The sequence below is a fragment of the Sminthopsis crassicaudata genome, chromosome 1, assembly GCF_048593235.1.
Source record: "Sminthopsis crassicaudata isolate SCR6 chromosome 1, ASM4859323v1, whole genome shotgun sequence".
Taxonomy (NCBI): Eukaryota; Metazoa; Chordata; class Mammalia; order Dasyuromorphia; family Dasyuridae; genus Sminthopsis; species Sminthopsis crassicaudata.
The window spans coordinates 304,793,988-304,816,402 of record NC_133617.1 but is presented as its reverse complement, the minus strand read 5'-3'; the positions used below and the strand labels follow the sequence as shown (position 1 = coordinate 304,816,402).

Genomic DNA, 22,415 nt, shown 5'->3' with positions numbered 1-22,415 from the left:
AGGATGGTTTTATTTTCAAGAAACAGTAATATATAGGGAATTAGTGGAAGCCTCTCCAGCCCCCACATATGCTCTATTCCCTAGGTATCTGGCAATATATTCCTGACATTCATTGCAGCCCTTACTAGTATAACACAGAATGAGTGATTTTTGTCAGTGTGAATGCATCTTCCATTGACAAATTTCAAAAATTCATCCATAACTTAATGGATGGTTCCAAAAAGTTTGCTACAAGGCAAAAAAAAAAAAAAAAAAAAAAAAAAAAAAAAAAAAATCCATTACCTGATGGTCAACCTACTGGCAATGAGTCTTTTTGAACTTGACTAGGCTGATGCTCAGGCAACAGATCAAGAGTATGCTATCTAGCTCAATACTTGAAGACTTCAAAAACTTGGTAGAACCTGCTAGAGGCTGTGTTCTGTACAGTACGACCATTAAAAAACTCAGGACCACCTCTAGTGATTGAGGAGGCATGACATTAGAAACTTAAGTAGATGATAACGCAGATAATACACACAATTTGTTAATGTGAAAAACAAACATCTTATGAGTCTGGTAGTATTAGATAAACTTATGATTCTCTGATGCTTCAACATCATAAAGGTTAGGGATAGGATAATTCCAGTTTTCTATAATTGTATTCAATTAAATTCAATTTAGATACAAAAAATTGAATATAGATCAGGTGTCTTTTCCTGTTCTTGGAGAGTGATCACATGCTACTCATTCATCATCTGTATAATAAAAATGACTGGGACTATATGATCTTTAAGGCCCTTCCAGTTCAAAACAACCTATGAATTAAATTCAATACTGTTGTAAAAAAATAACCCACTTCCACCCCTTTCCACAATATAGAAGGCACTTTGCTATATATTTTTCTCCAAAGATTTTTTGTAATATGAAAAAGTATAAAGACAAATATTCAGAATTAAAGGCCAAATTATAAAAAGTTTGTTGTATTTTCCACTGGGTTATAACTTAGCACTTTTGAAAGTGATAAATCAAGAAAAAATGGGGATCTTTATTTTGCAAATAGGGACTTGGAATAATCCTTTTTAGGGGAGACTATAAATAATTTCCCCTTCATTAGATAGCAATAAAGTTAACTTAAAAAACATTATTTTTTTACTTCATCATTTTCATCAACTAAAACTATTAACTTAGTTTTTTATTACCTCTTTTTTTCCTACAAAAACTTTCAAAGAATGTATGGACTATGACTCAAATGTCTATTCCAATGGCAATGGAACATATAGATATCTTTTTCCCCCTTTCTTTTTTAAGCCTATTATTAGAGTCTTCTTTCTACAGAAGACAAAGTGCTTAGAGAAAAATGGTTTCCATGTCCAGCAGATGTTTTTCAAAAGCAAAGTTGATTGGCATATTGAAGATCAAATATCTGGTTCAGGGACTTAATTCTTCACGTTTCACTTGTATGTATGGTGTCACCACCTGAGACAGAGAGACACAAGTTATATTTACTTACTGGATTCTATGCTTAAGGAAACAAACATGTGAGAATATTATATATGCAAGTTCAAAATATTTTTTCAAAACGGAGAGAAATAAAATATTTTCTAATTAAAAGACAGCTAAAAACAGATGAAAAGACCTTTAGGACAATAACTTGACTTTGTATTTTGTCCTGATAGGCAAAACTTCATTCATTGTCTGAATAACACAAGATTTTTATCTCCATGGGCCATCGTCTTAGTTATTAAGCAACTAAATATGCCATTTCCTCCATGCCCCTCCTTTATTTCCTTACTTCATCAGTCTCATCTGGTTCTTTCTCCTGATGCTCTCTTTCCCATCTCATTTCTTTTAACTCTTGTCTGTATTTCCGTTCAATGAACCGCTTCTGATGAGCCATCTGAGGAAAGTTATCTGATACAAGAAGAAATATTTCACATTTAACAAAAGACAGCCACTAGTGCAAAGAATACTTCAACTTACTTTCCTCCCTACTTTTTGTAAACAAAGAAGAAAAAAAGTTAGTTTGTTATTTTCTCTCATTCATTCATTCAGCACTCAAATAAATTGGAAATCTTGGATTTTCCAACCACAATTTCAAGATAATTTACATTTGCCATGAACTTGTGAGTATGAGAATCATCAAAGCAAATAGATACGAACAGACACAATTTGGAAATTTTCCCTCTTACAAGCTTTAAAATCACTTTTGTAAATAACAGGTGCTTCACAGGGAAAATCAAAGGGCACATGGAAGTGGCACTACAAAAAGGGTATTGTGAAAGACAGTTTACACTAAAATCCCTGAAAAAATAAATGGCTTACACCATCATGCTGTTATTTGTGGGGAATTAAAGAGTTTTTGAAAAGAAAACAGCAGAAAAGCTATTAGGCTAGTTAAGTCTGAGAACAAAAGTTCATATTAACTAGTCACATAACAAAAAAGTGAGAATGGTAGTCAAGAAAATTTCATCTTTAATTTTAGGAAAAAAAGATGTAGGAATAGAGTCCTTTTTCTCTGAATACTATAGTATAGAGCTCCACTTTAGTAACTATCCAGTTTCTGCCTGAATACCTCCAAGAAGGGGGAACCAACCACACTCCATATCATTTTGGCACAGCTCTAGATTTCTTAGAAAGTTTTACTGGTTAAATTGGTCTTTTTTGCAACTTCCACCCCATATTTCTGATTATGCTTTGGGGTCAAACATAATAAATATAATCCTTACTCTAAATGATAACCTTTTAAATACTTGAAGACAATTAACTCCCTGAAGGATAGCTGTCTTCCAGTGTTTTCTCTTTTCAAAGCTAAACTTCTTTAGTTCTTCAATTGACTTTCATATGATACTGATTAAAGGCCATTCATTATCCGAGTACCCTCCTCCAGATACTCTCCAGCTTATTTAGCTTTTTAAACTCTGGTGCCAAGAATTGAACACAATATTCCAGATGAAATTTGACGAAAAATACACTACAGTGGAACTTTCATTCATTAATCTATGCCTGAAAGCTAAGCCTCTCTTCACATACACCAAAAATTTATTACCTTTTTGACTGTAGTCATATTGCTAAAACATACTGAAATTTATGAGTACATTAAAACTCCTTGATCTATTTCAAACAAAAGGCTAACTATGCCTCTGCACTTTAGACATGTGAAGCTGACTTTTTGTCCAAATATAAAACTTACATTTATCACTACTAAATTTCATATTTCTAGATCCAACCTAGAGTTCTAATCTATCTAGATAGTTTTGGTTCCTATCGGTATATTGTTATTCTTTGTATTGTCTGAACATAACATTCCTACCTACTATGTCTTTATTAAAGTCATTGATTAAAAATATTAAACAGTAAAAGGCCAAGCATATATCCCCATGGACCCTCCTGAAACAATGACACTGAACCATTACCAACTCCTTTGTAGATCTAGCTCTTTAAGCTGTTCTGAAGTCCAGTGTCTGGAGAAATATCTTTCCATTTTCTTCCCATGTACTGTAAGAGATTTTCTATTAAAAGGACCCAATTATCTATAAGTCATGTGTGTCTCTCTTAGATCATAGGAAATATTTCCATGCTTGAGGATCTTCCTACTTCCTGCTTCATTTAGTCTCAGTATTTACAACTAATAGATTTGGGTTGCAATTTTATATTCTGAAAGCAGATCTAGTACAAGAAATACTTTATTTAGACTGAGATATTTGAAGCTTAAATGAACTGGGCCTGTAATTTATCAATTCAATTTCAAAATACGAAATTACAATATTTAATTAGAGGCAAGCAGTTGGCTCAAGGGATAGAGAATTAGTTCTGGGGTCAGGAAGACCTCAGATCAAATTTGCTTTCGGACACTTAGTATCTGTGTGATCCTGAAGAAGTCATTTAACCTCTTTACCTTAATCCACTGAAGAAAAAGATGGAGAACCACTACAATAACTTTGCCAAGAAAATCCTATGAATTGCATTGTGGTGTAATGCTCCACAAAGTCATGAGAGTCAGATAAAACTAGACAACAAATATTTAGAGAAAAAGATAGTTACATATCAAATAATCAACTCCTATTTTTATTGTGGTATAGGGAAAATATACCATGATGTAGTCTCACAAATGCCTTTTGGAAGAATAATTAAATCAAATTTTATCTTCCTCTTATCCCATCTCAGGGCAAAACTGATTCAGCTAATAGCTCTACAATATTAGGATTCTTAAGGCATATACAAGTAAGAATCAGAGAATATATACTAGTTGATAACTATGGTATATAGAACAAAACAAAATTTTACAAAATAATATTGAAATTCAGAATATGCTTTTAAAAAGCATGCTAGTAATTACTTTTAGTCCATATGTATGCTACATATTTCATTACAAACAATTATGAAGAAAAAAGACTATATACAATATTACTATCTGTTGTTCTAATCTCTGCTTTCCTCTCTATAAAACATTAAGTACATTGTGGATTTATAACACAATAGATATGGGGATCACATACATTTTTCAAGTGCATCCATTGCAGCTCCCATTTCTGCTTGTTGAATACTATTGAAAAAGAAAGAAAAAATTGAAGTATCTAAAAATTAAACAATATTTTCCAGAAATGTATACCTATAAAAGAACAACAATGGCTTTTATGGGTAGCTTTTGGAATTAGTTATATAGAAAATATGAATTTATAATAATATAGAATCAAGTTGCTGGAAAGGACCCGAGACCATCAAGTCCAAGGATACAATATTTACTAAAATATCTGCCATTAATTTGCATATTACCACTGTGACTTAAACTCTCTTCTGATTTAATGAACTGCTGTAGGGAAGTGAGAGTAAGTCTAGTTTCACTCTCATCCTTACCTCCCACCACCACCATTTTCATTCTCAAGACTTTCTTTTCTAGTTCCAGATGAAGTTCATTGATCTAAAAGTAGCTAACAAAGTTGGCTTCTTGGGGATGGAAAGGAGATTGGAAGTCATCTACATGTGTCTAATTATATTTATTCTAATTACATTTTATAACTGATACACAGAAATGTAAAGTATTCTCTGACTGGGGTAAAAAATCAGATAGTGAGAAAACTGAAGCTAGAACTTAGGTTACCTAAATCCAAGCTAGTGCTCCTGGCTTATACCATACAACCCCTAGAATTGTTAACTTGGGGCTTCTCAAACAAACAGAAAAAACTTCAAAATCTAAAAGTCAAAACCAAAAAAAGTTTTATATTATTCCTACCTTGGACCTTTACCACAGCCTATTCTTTCCCCTTTGAAATAAACAGCCACAGTGTAAGTTCTTGCATGAGATGGTCCCACTGTCTGAAGAGTCCTAAGAAAGAGAGATATGTTGTTTTTAGTAGTCTCCTCCCAATTTGAAATTTCATAGTACTCCAAGAGTAAACAACTACCCAGCACCTGGGTGGAGTAGGCAGCAATAAGAGTGCTGCTGGAGGAGTAAGGGTTAAAAGTTGGTATTTGTGGGGCAAAAAAGTAACAAACATTCAAAGTTTTTAATATTAAATAGAAAAATTGTTTCAATTTTTTTCTGAAATTAGATTTTAGAAAATACTCTCTTAACCATCTGAAATACAAGATATATAGGAAATAACAAATATATAAAATCAAAAGCCTACCTCTAGATTTTAAATAGTCAAAGAGTATGAACAAATAGTACTCAGACATAAAAAGATCATTAAAAATCATTAATATAAAAGAAATATAAATCAAGACAACTATTAGGTTTTACCTAAAACCCAGAACTCTGGCAATGATGATAAAGAATGATCGATGTTGGAAGGACTAGGGAGGAAAAAAGACCTCTGTTGATGGAATTATATTGTTCCAATGTCCTGAAAAGCAATCTGGAATTATACTAAGAAAATTATGAAATGGCCATATCTTTTGCTCACAGATCCCAAAGATAGGCATATACTACAAGAAGGTAAAAGACAGAAAGAAAATTCATATATATCTACATATATACACACAAATATATATCACATACATAATCATTCACACCCAACACTTTTTGTGCTATCAAAAAACTGGAAACAAAGTAAATGGCTATCCACTGGGGAATGGATGGTTAAACTGTAGTATATGAAGATAATGGAATATTATCACAGAATGAATGACAATATATGTATATGAAATAATCCTAGAAAAGTAATCATAACCAGAAAAAAATACATATAATGTATTCTTTTACAAAATTTTAAAAAATGTAAATGGAAATAACAAAATGAAACTGAATGCAGTGTAATTATAATAGACAAGGTTAGCCATGACAAAGACAGGAGAAAATCTGCCCTTTTCCCCTGCTTTACAGAGGTGGAAAGACTAATGCTGAGGAAGATGACAGACTGTCAGACTGGTTGGTTTTTACTGGCTAGTTTTATTGAATGTCTTTTTTGCTCAACTCTGGTTTTGCTGTTGTTTTTATTTTTAATTTTTAAAGGGTTTTTTTTTTTGGGGGGGGGTGTTTTTTTTTTGTTTGTTTTTTTGATTTAAGAGAGATGGATCAAAGAAAGTAGATGCCCATCAGTTGGAGAATGGCTGAATAAGATATGGTATTTTAATGTTAGGGGATGTTATTTTTCTATAAGAAATGATGAGCAGACTGACTTCAGAAAAATCTAGAAAGAACTGATGCTGAGTGAAGTGAGAATTAAGAGAATGTTGTACATGGTAACAATAAGATTATGTGATGACCAAGTCAAAAGCCTTGCCTCTTTTCAACAATGAGGTGATTTGAGGCAATTTCAATAGACTTGTGATGGAAAGAGCCATCTGCATTTAGCAAGGGAAGTATGGGGACTGAATGTGGATCAAAGCATGGTATTTTCACCTTTTTGTTATTTGTTTGCTTGTTTGTTTTTTTACCCTTTCTCATTTTTTTAGCCTTTTGATCTGACTTTCTTTACACAGGAAGATGAATACGTAAATATGTTTAGAAAACTGCACATGTTTAATCTATATTGAAATGCTTGCTGTCTTGGAGAGGGAGGGAGAGAAAAATGGGAGAAAAATTTGGAATAGAAGGTTTTGCAAAATGAATATTGAAAACTATCTTTGCATATATTTGGGAAAATAAAATATGGCTTAAAAAAAGATGGCTCACTCACAAGTAAGAGAGAGATATTCAGAAATGAAGTTGATAGAAAAAAAAACACATTACTAAAAATGAGCAAAACCAATATATTTTTAAAAAGTAAAGTTAAAGAAAATAAGTAGGCACCTAAGGAAGTAAAATGAGGATGAAAGCAAAATAGAAAAAAAAAAAAAAATTCTAGATCATACGATGACAGATAGCCAGAAGAGAGGCCATTATAGATCAACAGGGTCATTACACATAAGGAAAATGAAGCTCAGAAAAATTAGATGATTTAACAAGTTTGCATAAGCAATTAAATGACATAAGCAGGATCTGGTTTCTATTTTTGAGCTTTATCTGTTAGGCATTACATTTTTAACAAAAAATTAATTTTTCAGTCCATTTATTTGCAAAATGTTAATTATAGGCCATTTTAGCAAAAGAGAATTCATTAGGATTACACTTTTAAACATCTCCTATATGATTTCATTTCCTTCTGAGGAAGGAGACTTTCAACTATCTCCACACAGTATCAGAAAGATCAAGAAAATCTGGCATAAAACCTACTATATGTGTTTCAAAAATAAACTGCAGATAAAAAAAATGCAGAAAAGATAAATTCAAGAGGGAAATTAAAAGTAGTCAAAGAAAATAAAAAAATAAAGAGTCATCCTGAAACTCTACACATCAATTCATGATCATGATAAAACCAAATCATAGCTTTTATTTTCAACATGGGGGCAAGGAGAGTTGTGAAAAGGAATAATAATTTTCCTTGTGTTTATTCGTGCTGGAGAACAAAAATGGCAAGCTTTCCTTGGACAAAGGAACAATGGATAAAGTCTTTAAGGTGAATATTATCACAAGTTTTCATTAAGTAGAATCATCGATTCAGATCTAGCAGGAACTTCAGACACATTCCAGTCCAACTCTCTTTCTAAAGAAGAGGAAATTGAGGTCCAATGATATGCAGGCTATAGTTGCAGCATAAGGATATGAATTCAGATCCCCACACTCCAAATACAGCTTTACCAGTTTGCTTTTATAGAATCATAATCACTTAAATGGGAAAACATTTTAAACTTTTCCTGATTTACTTTGTATAATCATTACTTTTATCAAACACAGCTGAGTTTCTTCACTTTGTTCTCAGAATAAATTAGACACTCTTTCATAGGGACAACTTTTTGATATTGTCACAATTTCCATTTATAGTAAGTTTGGCATATAATTTTGCTGCTTTATCTTTGCATCTCAGTTTTTTCTTTATGGAGTAAAGGTCAGTTAGCCAGTTACTATAGCCCTTCATGATAGCCAAATGAAAGGATACCCTCTAAGTATCTTGTAGAACAATTTTAAAACCCCAGATGAAGTTCTGTTTCTTTAAGCCACTTAGCGGTCTTGTGTAAAAATTGATGTGGATTATTCTCTATAATCATACATTCTATTTAAGTATATAAGTTAGTATAATAATAAAAATGTTTTTAAAAAGTGAAGACAATTTAAAGTGCTTCTGTCTTTGTTCAAAAATTTTCTTAGTAGTTCTCTGGATTTTCTTTTAGAACCTATATATATGACCCACAAAAACAAAGTAATCATCATTTTATAATTGCATCTTGTTTTTGACCAAAAGAGTGCAATCAACTTATTCAAAAGCCCTCTTTGATTTCATTTCAAAAGCTTTTCTTTCAGAAAGAAAATTCACCCCAAAGGAACAAAGATTTGTCATCATTGAGGATGTCAATACTTGAAGAAAAAAAGTAGTGATATTTAACATACTGTGGGTCTCAACAGCAAGTGAAGAACTATTTTAGAGTAGAAGAGAAATGCTGTTTGGGGAGAAGAATAAGATTAAATAACAGACTCACAAATCTATAAATATCTTAACAGTCAAAAGAATATGTCCTGAAGATAATTCTAAAAGAACAGTTCTAAGGATGCTCTATAAGCAATTGCAGCATCACTGAATCAGTATGTGATTTTCAAATGCATGCTGAAGAGAACATTATCTGGATGTAAAAATTCAGCTCTGTGTATTAGGCCTGTTAAATCATTTTATAGTTGTATCTATAATACATAGAGAAGGCAAGTGCTTTCTAATAAGTATTCATGTTGGAAATATGATTGTACATGTATAACCCACATCAGATTGACTGCAATCTTGAAGAGGGAGGAGAAGAGGGAGAAAAGGAGAAAAAAAAAGTGGAAATCAAAATATTACAAAAATAAATGTTGAAAATGAAAAAAAATTTAAATGAAAAAAGTACATGTAATGCATATATGCAAAACAGAAATTATCCAAAAATTTATAGCCCAGGAATAAGAGTACAATGGAAACAATAGTTCAAAAATTAATTGTAAAAACTGCATATAAATTTTCTTATCTCTGAGAAAATGTCACTACTCCAATAATTAATATGTAAGAATAACAGAACTTTAGAACATAAAGAGAACTTCAAAATTATCTAGTCACATCCTCATTTAACCCATAAGACAGCTGTGGGTTGGAAGGGTTAAGTGAGTTGAGAACCATGGCAGGCTGGGCTAGAACTAGAAGTCTCCGGACTGAATCACATCTACTGCCTTTTCCACTGAAAACTAATGTATAATTTTATCTTTGGCCACACGAAATATTTTCTAAGTCAGGACAATCAAGTCTGAGTATACCATGTACAAAGACCATGGTCTATAGGTGATAGCTTACTTACTTATAGAGAGGAATGTCGGGCTCTTTTCCCTCTGTTCTAAGGGTCAGGCAGCACTGCTGAAGTTGGGATTTAGGATCATTCCAATCCTGATTCAAAATGAACTCCTGCAGTAAGTCCCCAAAAGACTATTCAATAATGGTTTTGGCATCACTGACTATTAAAATAATAAACTAAAAGAATATCAATAGTTAAAAAGTTTTTTTAAGAACTAACCTTTAGCCTTGGAAAGAAGCACACATTCATGAAAGTGTGAACGTATTCCAAATCCTTATCAATGTACAGTGCAGCAATAAATGCTGAAAAAGAAAATATTTAAAAGGTCTTTTAAATAAAACTATGTTACCATCATTTTTTAGGGAGTTTAGGTCATTAAAAGAAAATTTAATAACATTCAAAAATTCTCAGCTTGTTTCCCAACAATGCCACTTCCTTTTTCTTAAAATAGTAAGCAAGTCTGCTTTTTAAATTCTCACTACAAGAAAAGTAGCACCATTGGGGAGAGTGACAAATAGCTAAACCTATTCCTGTAAATATCACCCTGGTGTTAACTAGTAAACAAAAGGAACAAGTTATATTTAGCAGACTGTGGGTCTCAACAGTAAGTAAGGCACTACAATACAGAAAAAGATGGATGCTATTTGGGCATAAGACATAATATTATATAAACAATCTGCAGACCTACAGATAATCTTAACAAACACCTTAAAATTGTCCCTCAAACTCTCATACCCTTTTAAATAGTAAGGGGGAATTTATCATACCGAATAAAATTTTTGGGATATAAACAATGATATTATGGTCACTTTCTTGCTACAGGTTCTAAGTTTTTTAACTGGATGCTTAAAGACCATATGCAGATATGGGCGAACACTAAACTAAATGCAAACAAAAGCTTGACATTCTAATTAAAGATTAAAATAAAACTAATTTTAAAGGTCAATAATTTTACTGGTTGAATAAATAATTTTTAAAATGTTAACTTAATTTTACAGAATGAGTATTTCTTTCATCTTTCATTGAGCTAAGAAAAATGAGATGATCAGTAAAAATTTAATTTTAAAATTTATTTGGCTTTTTTTATTTTTTGTTTTTACTTTAAAAAAGAACCCATTTCTTTTTATGGTCAATAATGTATTGTTAATTTCACCTGTTACCAAATCAGATACCACAAAGATATAAGCATGCTAAACCTGATGATCTCCTTAGTTCAAGCAATACTTCAAAAAACAGGAAAATTCAGCATAAAGAACTGTCACTTCTTTTTTTGCACATTGTGTGAGCATTCCTACCAAAATACTAATTTAGTGATCACAATATACTGAGAGGCTTTAAAACTCAGTAAATAAATGAATGCTCTTTGGTATCCTATAATGAGAAGACAAGTCGTGATTCTTCAGTGCAAAAAGATTGCTTTAGAATTTTAAATCTCTTTATTTTCTCACCCAACTTTATATAAAAGTGAATAAATCTAAAAAGAAAACAAAATTGAAATTATAACATGAAAAATTAGCAAACTTATAATTCCAAATTATTCTCTCTTTTTTAAGAAACTCTAGGGGAAAAACATAATAAACACTATTTTTAGCCATTATCACCCTAAAAATGGATTATAGCTTTCATCACATTTAACCTTTTCAATCTAAAAAACAAAAGTTAGGTGAAAGGTTTCATTCTAAGGGAACTTACATTCCAAAAGATCAGCCAAGGTCTTAGTACGTAGTGCCACAGGTCTCTTGGTCTTGTCATTGGTGATGGCATATTCCTGCATGCCCAACTCTTCTGCTACTTTTGCTTGTGTTCTGTTGTTCACCAAAGAGCTTCGTAACAGCTGGTCCAAAAGATAAAAACAATTTTAATGGACAGAATTATTTCTTCTTTTTCCTTTAAGTCTGTCTTCTTATTGTTATACTGATTCCACTCAGCACAGGCTTTTATGGTTGTTTTTATTAACATAATACTGTCTTCAGACGTATCCTTAACACCCCCGATGTCCTTCTAATTATTAGCTCAGCATCCCTACATCTATCTTAACATGTTTAAAACTTCATTTTATTCTACTTCTGTAGATTAATAAATTCTTTTTATCATCACTGTGTGAAATGGAATCATTTATCAAGTTTTAGTAACAATAGTTAGAACATGTTTTATTTTTAAGATTTAGTTACAACAGTAAGTAATGGTACTGAAAACTTGAATTTGACTGTCTTTCATTCTTAAGATGATGCAAACTTAGTTAAAACATTCTGCCAAGATTTCAGTGGAGAAGACCTTAAGAGAATTCCTAAAGGGAGGAACTTGAGGTAGGAAGAACAATTAACAATGTTACCTAAGAAGTAACAAATGAGGATATGGTCTTCTAAAGTGGTTTGCTATGTTAAGTAGTGAGAAGGAATAGCTTGTGAGAGTTCTATCTATGGAGATAGAAAGATCTGGAAACTATTAAAGTAGGGAAGACTGAGTTGTAGTATGATGCTACAGTATGCAGACATCATGAACTTGGGAGAATTAAAAGATTGCTGATACCTTTAACAGAAAAAGGGAACTGAAGTAGGGTGTCAAGGAAAAAGTAATAAATTGTTTGCTGAGTTTGAGAGGTATGCAGGACATCTAGTTTGAAATGTCTAATAGGTAGACACTGATTCAGGGCTAGAGCTCGAGAGAGACTCATCAGAATGGATATAAAAGTCAACTAGATGAAATAATAATGAAACATATGGGAGTTGCTAAGGTAATGAAAAGAGTTGAGAGGGAAGAGGGCCCAAGATAATGTTTTGGGTACTTAAAAAGGGAGTGAGAAGTATATGAATTACTTTTCAGCAAAGAGGTCTGAAGGCTGTTCTGACAAGTAGGGAGACCAGAAACAGTGATGTTATGACAATTCAGAAAGGATGGTCAATAGTATTAAAAGAAGTCACAAAGTAGGATTGAAAATCATAAAATTTGGAGGAAGGAGAGGAAGTGGGAGAAAGGCAGACTCACATATTATACATATGGTATGATTAGTTGTTGAAGCAACAACTATAAATAGAATTTTTTTTTTTTTTAGAAGACTGGCTGAGAAAGTAGGGAAGTAGGGGAGATGTTAGGTGATAATTAGAAGGGATGGTAAGGTTTATTAAAAGACAACAATGCCTTGGATATTTTGCAAGTAGTAGAGAAGGAACCAGTTATAAAGGAAGACACTGAGGAACTCAGGATAATCTGCTAGAAAAAAAATGGGAGGGGATAGAATCAAAGCCACATGCAAAAGGCATGCCCTTAGTAAAGAGAAGGGGCCACCTCATTTTTAGAGACTATAAATAAGAAAGACAGCAGAAAATGTGAAAAGCTTTAGAGAAGTGAAAGTACACAGTATATGGATTCAATTGTTTTTCAGTAAAGAGGAAACATTCTCAGCTGAGTGGAAGAGGAGGCATGAAGATTTGAATAATGATAAGAATAGCTAAATTTTATATAGTACTTACTAAAATACTAGGCAATATGCTAAGCACTTCATAAATTATCTTATTATTTCTTGCAACAATCTGGGAAGGTTAAATGCTATTATCCCTCTCTGACAGATGAAAAAATTGAAGGAAACAGTGGACTATGTGTCTACTACAGATAAAACACACACACACACACACACACACACACACACACACACACAATGTGAGTTTGCCTTTTTCTCCTTTCCTCTCCTTCCTCCAAATTTGATTATCTTCAGTCCTTACATTTCCTGACTTCTCTTCATTTTGACACTATGGACCATCTTTTCTGAGTTGTTATAACACTGTTTCTGGTCCTCTTAGCAATCAGAACAGCTTTCAAACTCCTTTGCTGGAAAGTGATTCATCCTCTAGCTACTCTAGAATTTGGAACAGTTTTTGTGGAAAGTGGGGAAGGGAATCAATTAGGAAAGAGAAGGGACTGTCTTGATGCAGTGAGAGCCAGGAACTTCTTCCAGTTCCATTTACTATCATGTACTGTTAAACTTTTCTTTCTCTGGCATCCTAAGGCATATATTTCAAATAGACTTGCTTTTTGTTTCAAATATTTGTGGGCTTTTTTCTTGTATTATTTCCAGAAGTTAAGCCATTTCAGACTTTTATTTTATGATGACTTAAAAAAAAAATTTCACAGATGTAATCTGAGGATCATGATTTTATCTCCAGTCAATCACCCTAGATTGCACAGAACTCATCCTTTAAATCTTGCATTTTGATTTTGCCCCATCTTTTTATTTTTAAGTTCCAACTCTTCCACTGATTTTTGGAGTAGCTATTGTTCAAGTAAGCTATTAGCTGATATGTGTTCTAAGCCATCTATGCTCATTTAAAAATTTTTCTGAACTTTAATTTCACTAACTTATTGTTTGCTTCTTTTAATTCTCCTATGAACCTTTTGAGTTTCTTGTAACAATATTATTTTGGCATTTGCTTTTTCTTTACTTTGTATAGTCACTACAATGCCTCCTTTCTAAAATGCTCATTTTTCCTTTTTAGTTCTATGGTTAGTTTGCCTGTGATGCCATGTTAGTGATGTCTTCTCCTTTTACCCACCCCCATTTTATTTTATCTAATACATATTCAGTACTATGAATTTAAGCCAAATCTCCCTTTTAGCCTCCTTGAGTCCCTTTACATTCTATTGTAGACACAAGAGCTACAATAAATATTCTGCTGGATCTCTTCCCATCTACACCTAATTGACAACTTTCTTCTATACAGACTATAAAATTAACTGTTTAAAAAAAAAAAAGTCATGAAACCTTAAAGATTAAAAAAAATAGAATTACAAGATAAATGTTTTACATTTCAAAAAACATAAGGTATTTGAATAAAAACTTTACATGGCTAACTAGTAAAATAAAATAGACCATCATCTAACAGGCTAAATGGAAAGAAATCAGGACTTAAGGTCAGGAAGACCTGAGCTTTTATCTGGCCCCAGATGAGTTTTGTAACCCTGAGCATGCCACTTAATCTCTGACAATAGGAGCCAAATAAAATAGCATACAACTCACCCAATAAAATGAAAGACTAGTTATCAACTATTTTGCAAACATGAAAATGCTATATAAAGTCTAGGTTTTATTATTCTTGAGAAAAAAGTAGAAAGATATATAAAGTTTAGCAGGCCTGATCAGAAATTAGATCATAATTAAAAAATCATAAATCTTTTTTTTGTATCATGCATTTATTTTGACAATCTGGTAAAGCTTATGAACTACTTAGAATGGATTTAACTAACTGAAGGTGATGCTAAATTTCAATTAGTAGTGAAAATAAAAATTTAAGTCTCCCACCTCTACCCACACCCCCTCAACATACAAAACATTCAGATTCTCTAAAATTTATTTACAGGGATCCATGGACCCTACATTAAAAACCTCTGAATTAGATGAACCTAAGAAAAACTTGATAGATATCACCTTACAAAGCTAGGCAGAAGTTTGGGAAACCAGCTAAAAAAAATAATGGAACTACTTATTAATAACTATATTTTTCATAGACATCTATACTATATTTTTTAGAGATGTAGTTTTAAAAGTATGGGAAAGAGCACTTGATTTTTAGTTATCAGTTGAACCTTACCATCTGCATAAACCTAAGCAGAATAATTTTATCTCTTAGGGCCTCTTCTTCTTCACCTGTAAAATGAAATTAGCTAGATGATCTCTCTGGTCCCTTTCTAGATCTTAGGTCATGTGATCCTGTATCTAGGAATAAGTTTACATTGATAAGAAATACATTTATTTTAACATTCCAACTACCTCTCAACTTCAATTCAGAGGGTTCTTGAGCAATCAGGTTGCAATGTATACAGAGGAGAGGGAGAGTTTTAGAAAGATCTTGTTTAAAACAAAAGAATATATCAAAGAGCATATAAATCACTTCTCTCAAAACTCAATGATTGGTCCCAAAAATCAAGTGAGAAGGAGATAGGAACATCCAGAAATATTTCACTTCAAAATAAATCTTTTTACTTAGCAAAGAGAGAGCAAAACCAGCAAAATAGCATGATAGGAGAGTAGTATATTTCATCTCCAGAAACTGATATTATTAAGATCCCAATTTAATCAAAAGGAATAGAATACTGAAGTTACTGAAAAGTTTGGAAAATATGTTAGACAGTAGTTAAGATTGTTAATTGAGGGTAGATTTTCATATGCAAATACTGTTCTAATTATACCAAATACATTCTTTTTGGGGAATAAGAATGATAAGAATACTAATAAAAATTGAAATTTATGCAAGACTTTTAAGTTTTTACAAAGCACTTCACATCTATGAGGTTAGACCAAATGACCTTTGAGATTCTTTCCAGCTCTAGATATACAATGCTATAGCTTCATTCTGATGCTTATTAATACTCTCCTAGATAGAATTTGAAAATTGAGGGCCTAGACCAAATTGTGTGATCATAAATTGTAGAACAGGTATCGAGCTATATTGTAGAAGCCATTTCCTCACCTGTTCTGCAGATGAAGAAACAGACTCAGGAAAAAATTTTGGTTTGCCTCAGAGCTACTGAGTATCTGAGGAAATATAAAAATTATGTCTTCCCAACTTTAAATAAAGCTCCTATTTTATCCCTTCCATCATGATCTCTCCAGATTAAGTATTAGAGCTATCTTTGAACAAAATTAACCAAAGTATTTATGCTAAACATATTAACACTGTAAAAAACAGCCTACGGTTTCCAAGCCTTTCATTTTTTCAGTTTCTTCAATTCTCCTGATTAAATCAGGAAGATTTAACTATGTGCCAGCCGATTCTTTATAACCTGTGATATCTTGCCCCACCTTTTCTCTCTCTAAAGGGCTGGGTGTTTTTTTTTGTTTTGTTTTGTTTTGTTTTAAATCATGTCCAGTCTGGGAAGTATAAGGGCTACTCACAGGCTTTATCCCATTATGATCAGCATAAAAGCTTTGGTACAATGTGCCCCCCTCATTCAGTAACCAAATGGTCTTCCACTCCCCAGGGGCTCATTATATTAACTATATTTAGTGTGGACATCTGAATAGCTTAGTCAACTGAAATTCAGAATTCCTGAGTTCAAAAGAACCATCAGCTTAAACCTCCTCAATAGCTGGGATTATGGGTATGTGTCACAAAGCTAGCTTTATTTTTTTAATGAAGAACTATCAATCTCCTTTTTGAAAAAGAAAGGGAAACTGAAAGGAGTGGAGACTGGAACTATATAGGACTAGTGTAGGCAAAGAAACAGGAAACAGTTATGATAGACTTAAGAGAGCACCTCAAATATTTCAAACTATAAATTTTAAGTAAAAGAATACAGAAACATTTTTCTCCTACACTGTCATCTCTCCCACTCTTTCTCTCTAATTAATTAAGAAAATAGTGGTATTCTTCCCTTCATTTCTTTGTAAATTCTGCTGCCAAAGAGAAACGAAAATTGAATCTACCAAAGACTAACATAGTATAAAACGAGAAATTGCAGTTGTAATTTTTAAGTTTGGAACTAAGAAAGAATTAATCTATCATTTAACTTAAGTCCCCTGATTTTATAGTTAGGAAAACTGAAGCAATGCAGGGGGGCATTTGAACCAAAACGATATCTACCTATCACCACCTGAAAGAGATCTTGGGAGGAAAACTTAAAGGAATATCACAGAGAAGTTTCAAAGTTACCAGGTTAAGAAGAAAATATTGGAAGCAAAATGGAAAAAAAAAAAAAAAATCTAAAAATCATGGAGCTCTAATAGGGATTATACAAGACTTAGCAGCTATTTACACTGAAGGACCATAGGTCTTAAAACATATATTTCTTTTTTTTTTTTCCCCTTTTCTTTTCTGAGGCTGAGGTTAAGTGACTTGCCCAGGGTCACACAGCTAGGAAGTGTTAAGTGTCTGAGACCAGATTTGAACTCGGGTCCTCCTGAATTCAGGGCTGGTGCTCTATCCACTGCACCACCTCGCTGCCCCAAACACATACTTCAAAGAACAAAAAAGCTAAGGTTATGACCAGGAGTAATTTACCCAGTAAAGACCACTTATAAGGGACTCAATAAGATCAAATTGTTTATTTCATATATGTGAAAATATTAGTATTCTTATGACTGTCATCAGGGTAGTTTGAAAGAAAGTCATGGACTAAGCTGAATATTATGGAGTAATTTTAAAAACAAAAAAAACCTGTGCAGGAAGAAATAAAAAGGAATAATTATCTCATATAAATGAGGCCTAAAAAGACTGTATGTGCACAAACATAAAACATTTTTATACAAATAAATTCAGATATAAATAATTGAAGTAATATTGATTGTTCACAGATAGGTAAAGTTAATAAAAACTTTAAAATGACAAATTTATCTTAAGTAATCTATTCAATGTCATCCCACTTAAATTATTTAAAAACTTTTTTCACTTAGAAAAAAATTAAAAAGTTCATTTGGAACAGCAAAAGGTAAGGAACTTCATGATTAATAATCACTTAATTAAAAGTACCTTGTTCCCTAAATCCATTTCTTTCTCAGATCAATCATATACCATCAAATTCTGTCTGATGGGACTATAACCTAAAATTGATTTTTTTTACTTACTGTAAACATTACGAAAACTTTGAAAGGAGATATCATCTAACTTGTAAAAAAGTAACCTGATGTTTACAAGTATTGAAAATTAGTTTAGAAAGAAGACAGTTTCTTATTTAACTAAACCCAATTCATTAAAAAATTTAATGACAATTCCCAATATTGATTTGTCCAGAAATCAAGGAAAAAAAATATCTTGAAGTGCTCCATCATGTTTTCTTCTTGCTGCTTTGTCAGATGTGCTATCATTTCAGTAAGGATCTTAAAAGAGTACTAAATTAAAAATGAAAGCCCAAATTATATTTCATACATGTTTTGCTAAGGTACAACTGGCTACATCTTGGTTCATCAGTCCTCTCTAGGTTTAACTCCATTTTTTTGTTTGTTTGCTGAAGCAGTTGACGTTAAGTGACTTGTCCAAGGTCACACAACTATAAAGAATTGTTAATTAAACATGTGGTGTCATATTTTAACTCAGGTCCTCCTGACTTGAGAGCCAGTGTTCTGTCCACTGCACTATCTAGCTACCCCTGCTCATTTCTCTACAATGCCAGAAAAGCCACCTTAACCTTACTTGACTTCTTTCGCTAAAATAACATTCTACTCTTGCAGTCTCTTCCTTTGATTGTGATTCCTCCAGGACCTGCATTTTAAGGAAAGCTCCCATAGAGAATAAGGCAAATCATTTCTCTCTTACTCTTCAGGTCTCTCTATCAAACTCACTTGTTTTCCTAATCCAACCTCCCTTGCCTTCTATGTTTGGCTTTCCCCATTAGAATATAAACTCCCTGGGAGAAGGAAGTATCTTTCTTTCTGCCTTTACTTGTATTCCCAGCACTTAACACCATCCCTGGCACACCAAAGTATTTAATAAATGCTTATTGATTTGATTTAACATTACTGAAACATCTCATGATTCCTAAAAACAAAAAAATCAGAGAAACATTTTATTGCATTAAAAATAAGTTTTAATTGTCAAGTGAACAATTTACATATTAAAATGATTAGAACCTTATTAGAAGTTAACTGTAGCTAATAGTGAAGCTATCAATCATATGCAGAATATGTCATTAAATATTTTCTTAAATCTTATTTTCTGTTCCATAGTTGCCTGTTAGGAATGATTTATCAACAAACTCACCGTTAAATGACCTTCATGATGATCAGGAAAATGAATGAATAAATATTCTGTAGCTACCAACTGCATTATGGAGTCACCCAAAAATTCCATTCTCTGATTATGGCCTCTGAAAAATGAAATATCATACCAAAAGATCAATAAGATCTCAGGGAAAATAAAGCAAGAAAAAAGATCATTAAAGAGAATAAATGTACCAGATTTATTCTGAAGCATAAATCAATAATTGTTAATTTAAAAAATAATATTCTAGCATCTCCTAATTGAAAAGAGACTCAACTCTGTGTTTGCTGAGTAACAGCTAACAATTGGAAAGAAACTTAGAAAAAAAATTATTTTAAAATTTAAGTAAATTCTAAAATATAGATCTAAAAAAATATAGCTAGAACAAGGTTCTTAACATTTTTTGTGTAACTGATCCCTTGCTGCCAATCTGGAGATTGTGGACCCTTGTTGAGAATAATTTTTTTAAGGAATTTAAAAAAAAAAAAAAAGGATTCTTGAGACTATAAAAGAAGTCAGTTTTAATGAAATTCAGTAATTAAAAACAATGCACATAACTATACAGATCCCAGGTTAAGAATCCCTCAATTAGGGGGCAGCTAGATGGCGCAGTGGATAGAGCACCAGCCCTGAATTCAGGAGGACCCGAGTTCAAATCTGGTGTCAGACACTTAACACTTCCTAGCTGTGTGACCCTGGGCAAGTCACTTAACCCTAGCCTCAGGGAAAAAAAAAAAAAAAAAGAATCCCTCAATTAGAGATGGTGATATCTGATATCTGAGAAATATGCGAGAATCAAATGAAAATTTGGTGTCAAAGACAAGACTAACAGTAATTAAGATTTATTTAATTCTTAGTCAATTCATGAGAAAATTGTTTAAAAATCCACACTCTACTTCAAAGTTAATAGAAAAAATCCATTAAAACAAATAAATTTCATACTTTGAAGGGAGAAATATACATATAATTTTAAAAAGCAATCCAAAAATTGGCTATTAACTTAAAATATTTGGAATTCTGATGGCTATATACTGATTAGCTTGTTATGAAATTTCAGAGAAGTCCTATCCTTTTACTCTAAATAAATAGATCAGAAAACAAAGTGACCGTCAGATAGGACATTTAGATAGTAACAGTCTGAGACTGCTCACTAAGCCTACAGTGTAGTTGCCAATTTATTCATATGGTAAAGACCAAAATCTGTATTACCTAAATAGGCCTGCTAATGCTACTCAACTTACAAAGTCAAATGATTAAATCCCACTGTTCTCAATGTAAACGCTCGTGCCAAAAGTCGAACATGTGTAAAAATGACTCCAATAGCTTCTTCAAACTCTGTAAGTTTCTGTAATACTGGAGAGGTTTCAATAAGTTGTCGATCAGTATTTGGCTCTTGTAGCTTCAGGAAAAAAACAAACAAACAAAACAAACAAAAAAAAAAACAAACAAAAAAACCCAAGATGTATTATATACATTTCAAAATATTAAAGTGTTTTATTTGCAATTTAATTGTCCTTACTGGTTCCAAAAAAATCAAACAAAATCTTCTTTTAGAATAATTTGCATGTGTAAATCAAGCAGAAATATTTGAAATCTAAATTTCTAAAAAAATTCTTCCTTACTATTCCTCAAACCTGATTTAATAAGAATAAACAGATTTAATATTTACAAAAGGTTCTATAATAGTATTTTCTAATCCCTTATGACATTATAAAATCAAATATTTTACAACAATTATGTGTTGTTGTGGCCCTTCAGAGTAAGTAAGATGGATAATTGCATCAATACATTGATCCAAGAACAGCAGGAAGAGACCAAATAAATTGTCTTTAGTAACTGCTCTAGGTCACTTAACTACTCCAGGCCTCAGTGTTTTCATCTATAAAATGAAGAAGTATGACCAAAAAATCTCTAAAACTTCTTCCAACTCTGACATACTAACAGACCCATCTCACTCCAAAGAATATTAACATCTTCTATTCAAATAGAAATCAATTCTAACAGTGAATCTTTATCCTCGGATGAAGAAATATAAAAATTAAAATCAAGATTCAAATTTGTGCCTAATACATCTCATGGTGGCTTTAAGTCATTATTTATTAATGAAATGTTTTTCAAATTTTTCAAGATAGTTATTACAAATCCTATGTATGTCTGTGTATGCAATATGAACAGGAGCTCCAGTTCTGTGAGAAGTTATACAATAATAACTATTAATCCAGAGTGCTTGAAAGAAAAAAAAAAAAAAAAAATCAAACCAACCAGGAATCTTAAAATTAATTTAGCTTAAAAATCTGAAATTTGATTTACTTATTTTTCCATAAAACATATTTTTGTTATTTTCTTATTCTTTATAGCAGGCAAATTCTTCTACACAAAAACTCTAATTGTTTTATGAAGCGTAGAAAAAGACAGACTAGGTGATATTTAGCATCATTTTATTTATTACTCAATTTCCATGACAAATGAATTTCATAAAATCTTTAAGAGAATCTAAAGACCAAAAGTGTCAAAAACTCTAAAACAAAGCAAAACCACTAAATGAAGCTAAATAATTACTTACTTGGAGTGGGTGTAGTGGATAATTAAGCCATACTTCTCGGAGGTCCTAAAAATTGAGATATTTTTAATGTTCAAAAGATTAATTTAATATATTTCAGAATAATAAATAAAACATCACTCTGAATTATTTTAGATGCTGACTGTGATTATTGCAAATTCAAAATAGTGCTGGCAAACTAATTATGTTAAAAGTATATTTACTAACTTAAAACAGTCTTTAATGTCTCCAATTATTTTGTCAAAAAAAACAAAAACAATAAAAAAAAAAGTCAAAAAGCCCTCTACAATATATAAAGTTAATCTCATTGCTTAAGCTCCTAAAAAAGAAAATATTTTTCTAACATATATTATGTAGAAAACTTAAAAGTTACAGACAATTCTAATAAAGCACTTCAAACC

At 31.9% G+C, this 22,415-nt stretch overlaps 1 protein-coding gene across 7 annotated transcripts in view; it reads right to left on the bottom strand.

Annotated features, from left to right (window-relative positions):
- Positions 1-1,177: 1,177 nt before the first annotated feature.
- The window catches only part of DROSHA (drosha ribonuclease III), a 107,967-nt gene continuing 86,729 nt past the window's right edge, over positions 1,178-22,415 (bottom strand). For 4 of the 7 annotated variants that reach the window (XM_074279069.1, XM_074279065.1, XM_074279066.1 and 1 more), the window contains 10 exons: positions 22,018-22,062; positions 20,696-20,853; positions 19,455-19,560; positions 11,461-11,602; positions 9,988-10,070; positions 9,775-9,878; positions 5,210-5,302; positions 4,476-4,522; positions 1,772-1,890; positions 1,179-1,455 (listed from right to left, as the gene is read on the bottom strand). In XM_074279069.1, coding sequence (XP_074135170.1) covers positions 1,408-1,455; positions 1,772-1,890; positions 4,476-4,522; positions 5,210-5,302; positions 9,775-9,878; positions 9,988-10,070; positions 11,461-11,602; positions 19,455-19,560; positions 20,696-20,853; positions 22,018-22,062 — 945 coding nt within the window. In that variant the 3' untranslated portion in view covers positions 1,179-1,407. Of the gene's footprint in view, positions 1,456-1,759; positions 1,891-4,475; positions 4,523-5,209; positions 5,303-9,774; positions 9,879-9,987; positions 10,071-11,460; positions 11,603-19,454; positions 19,561-20,695; positions 20,854-22,017; positions 22,063-22,415 lie in introns of those variants that run through there. The other 3 variants (XM_074279068.1, XM_074279070.1, XR_012484366.1) reach the window with 3 other exon arrangements.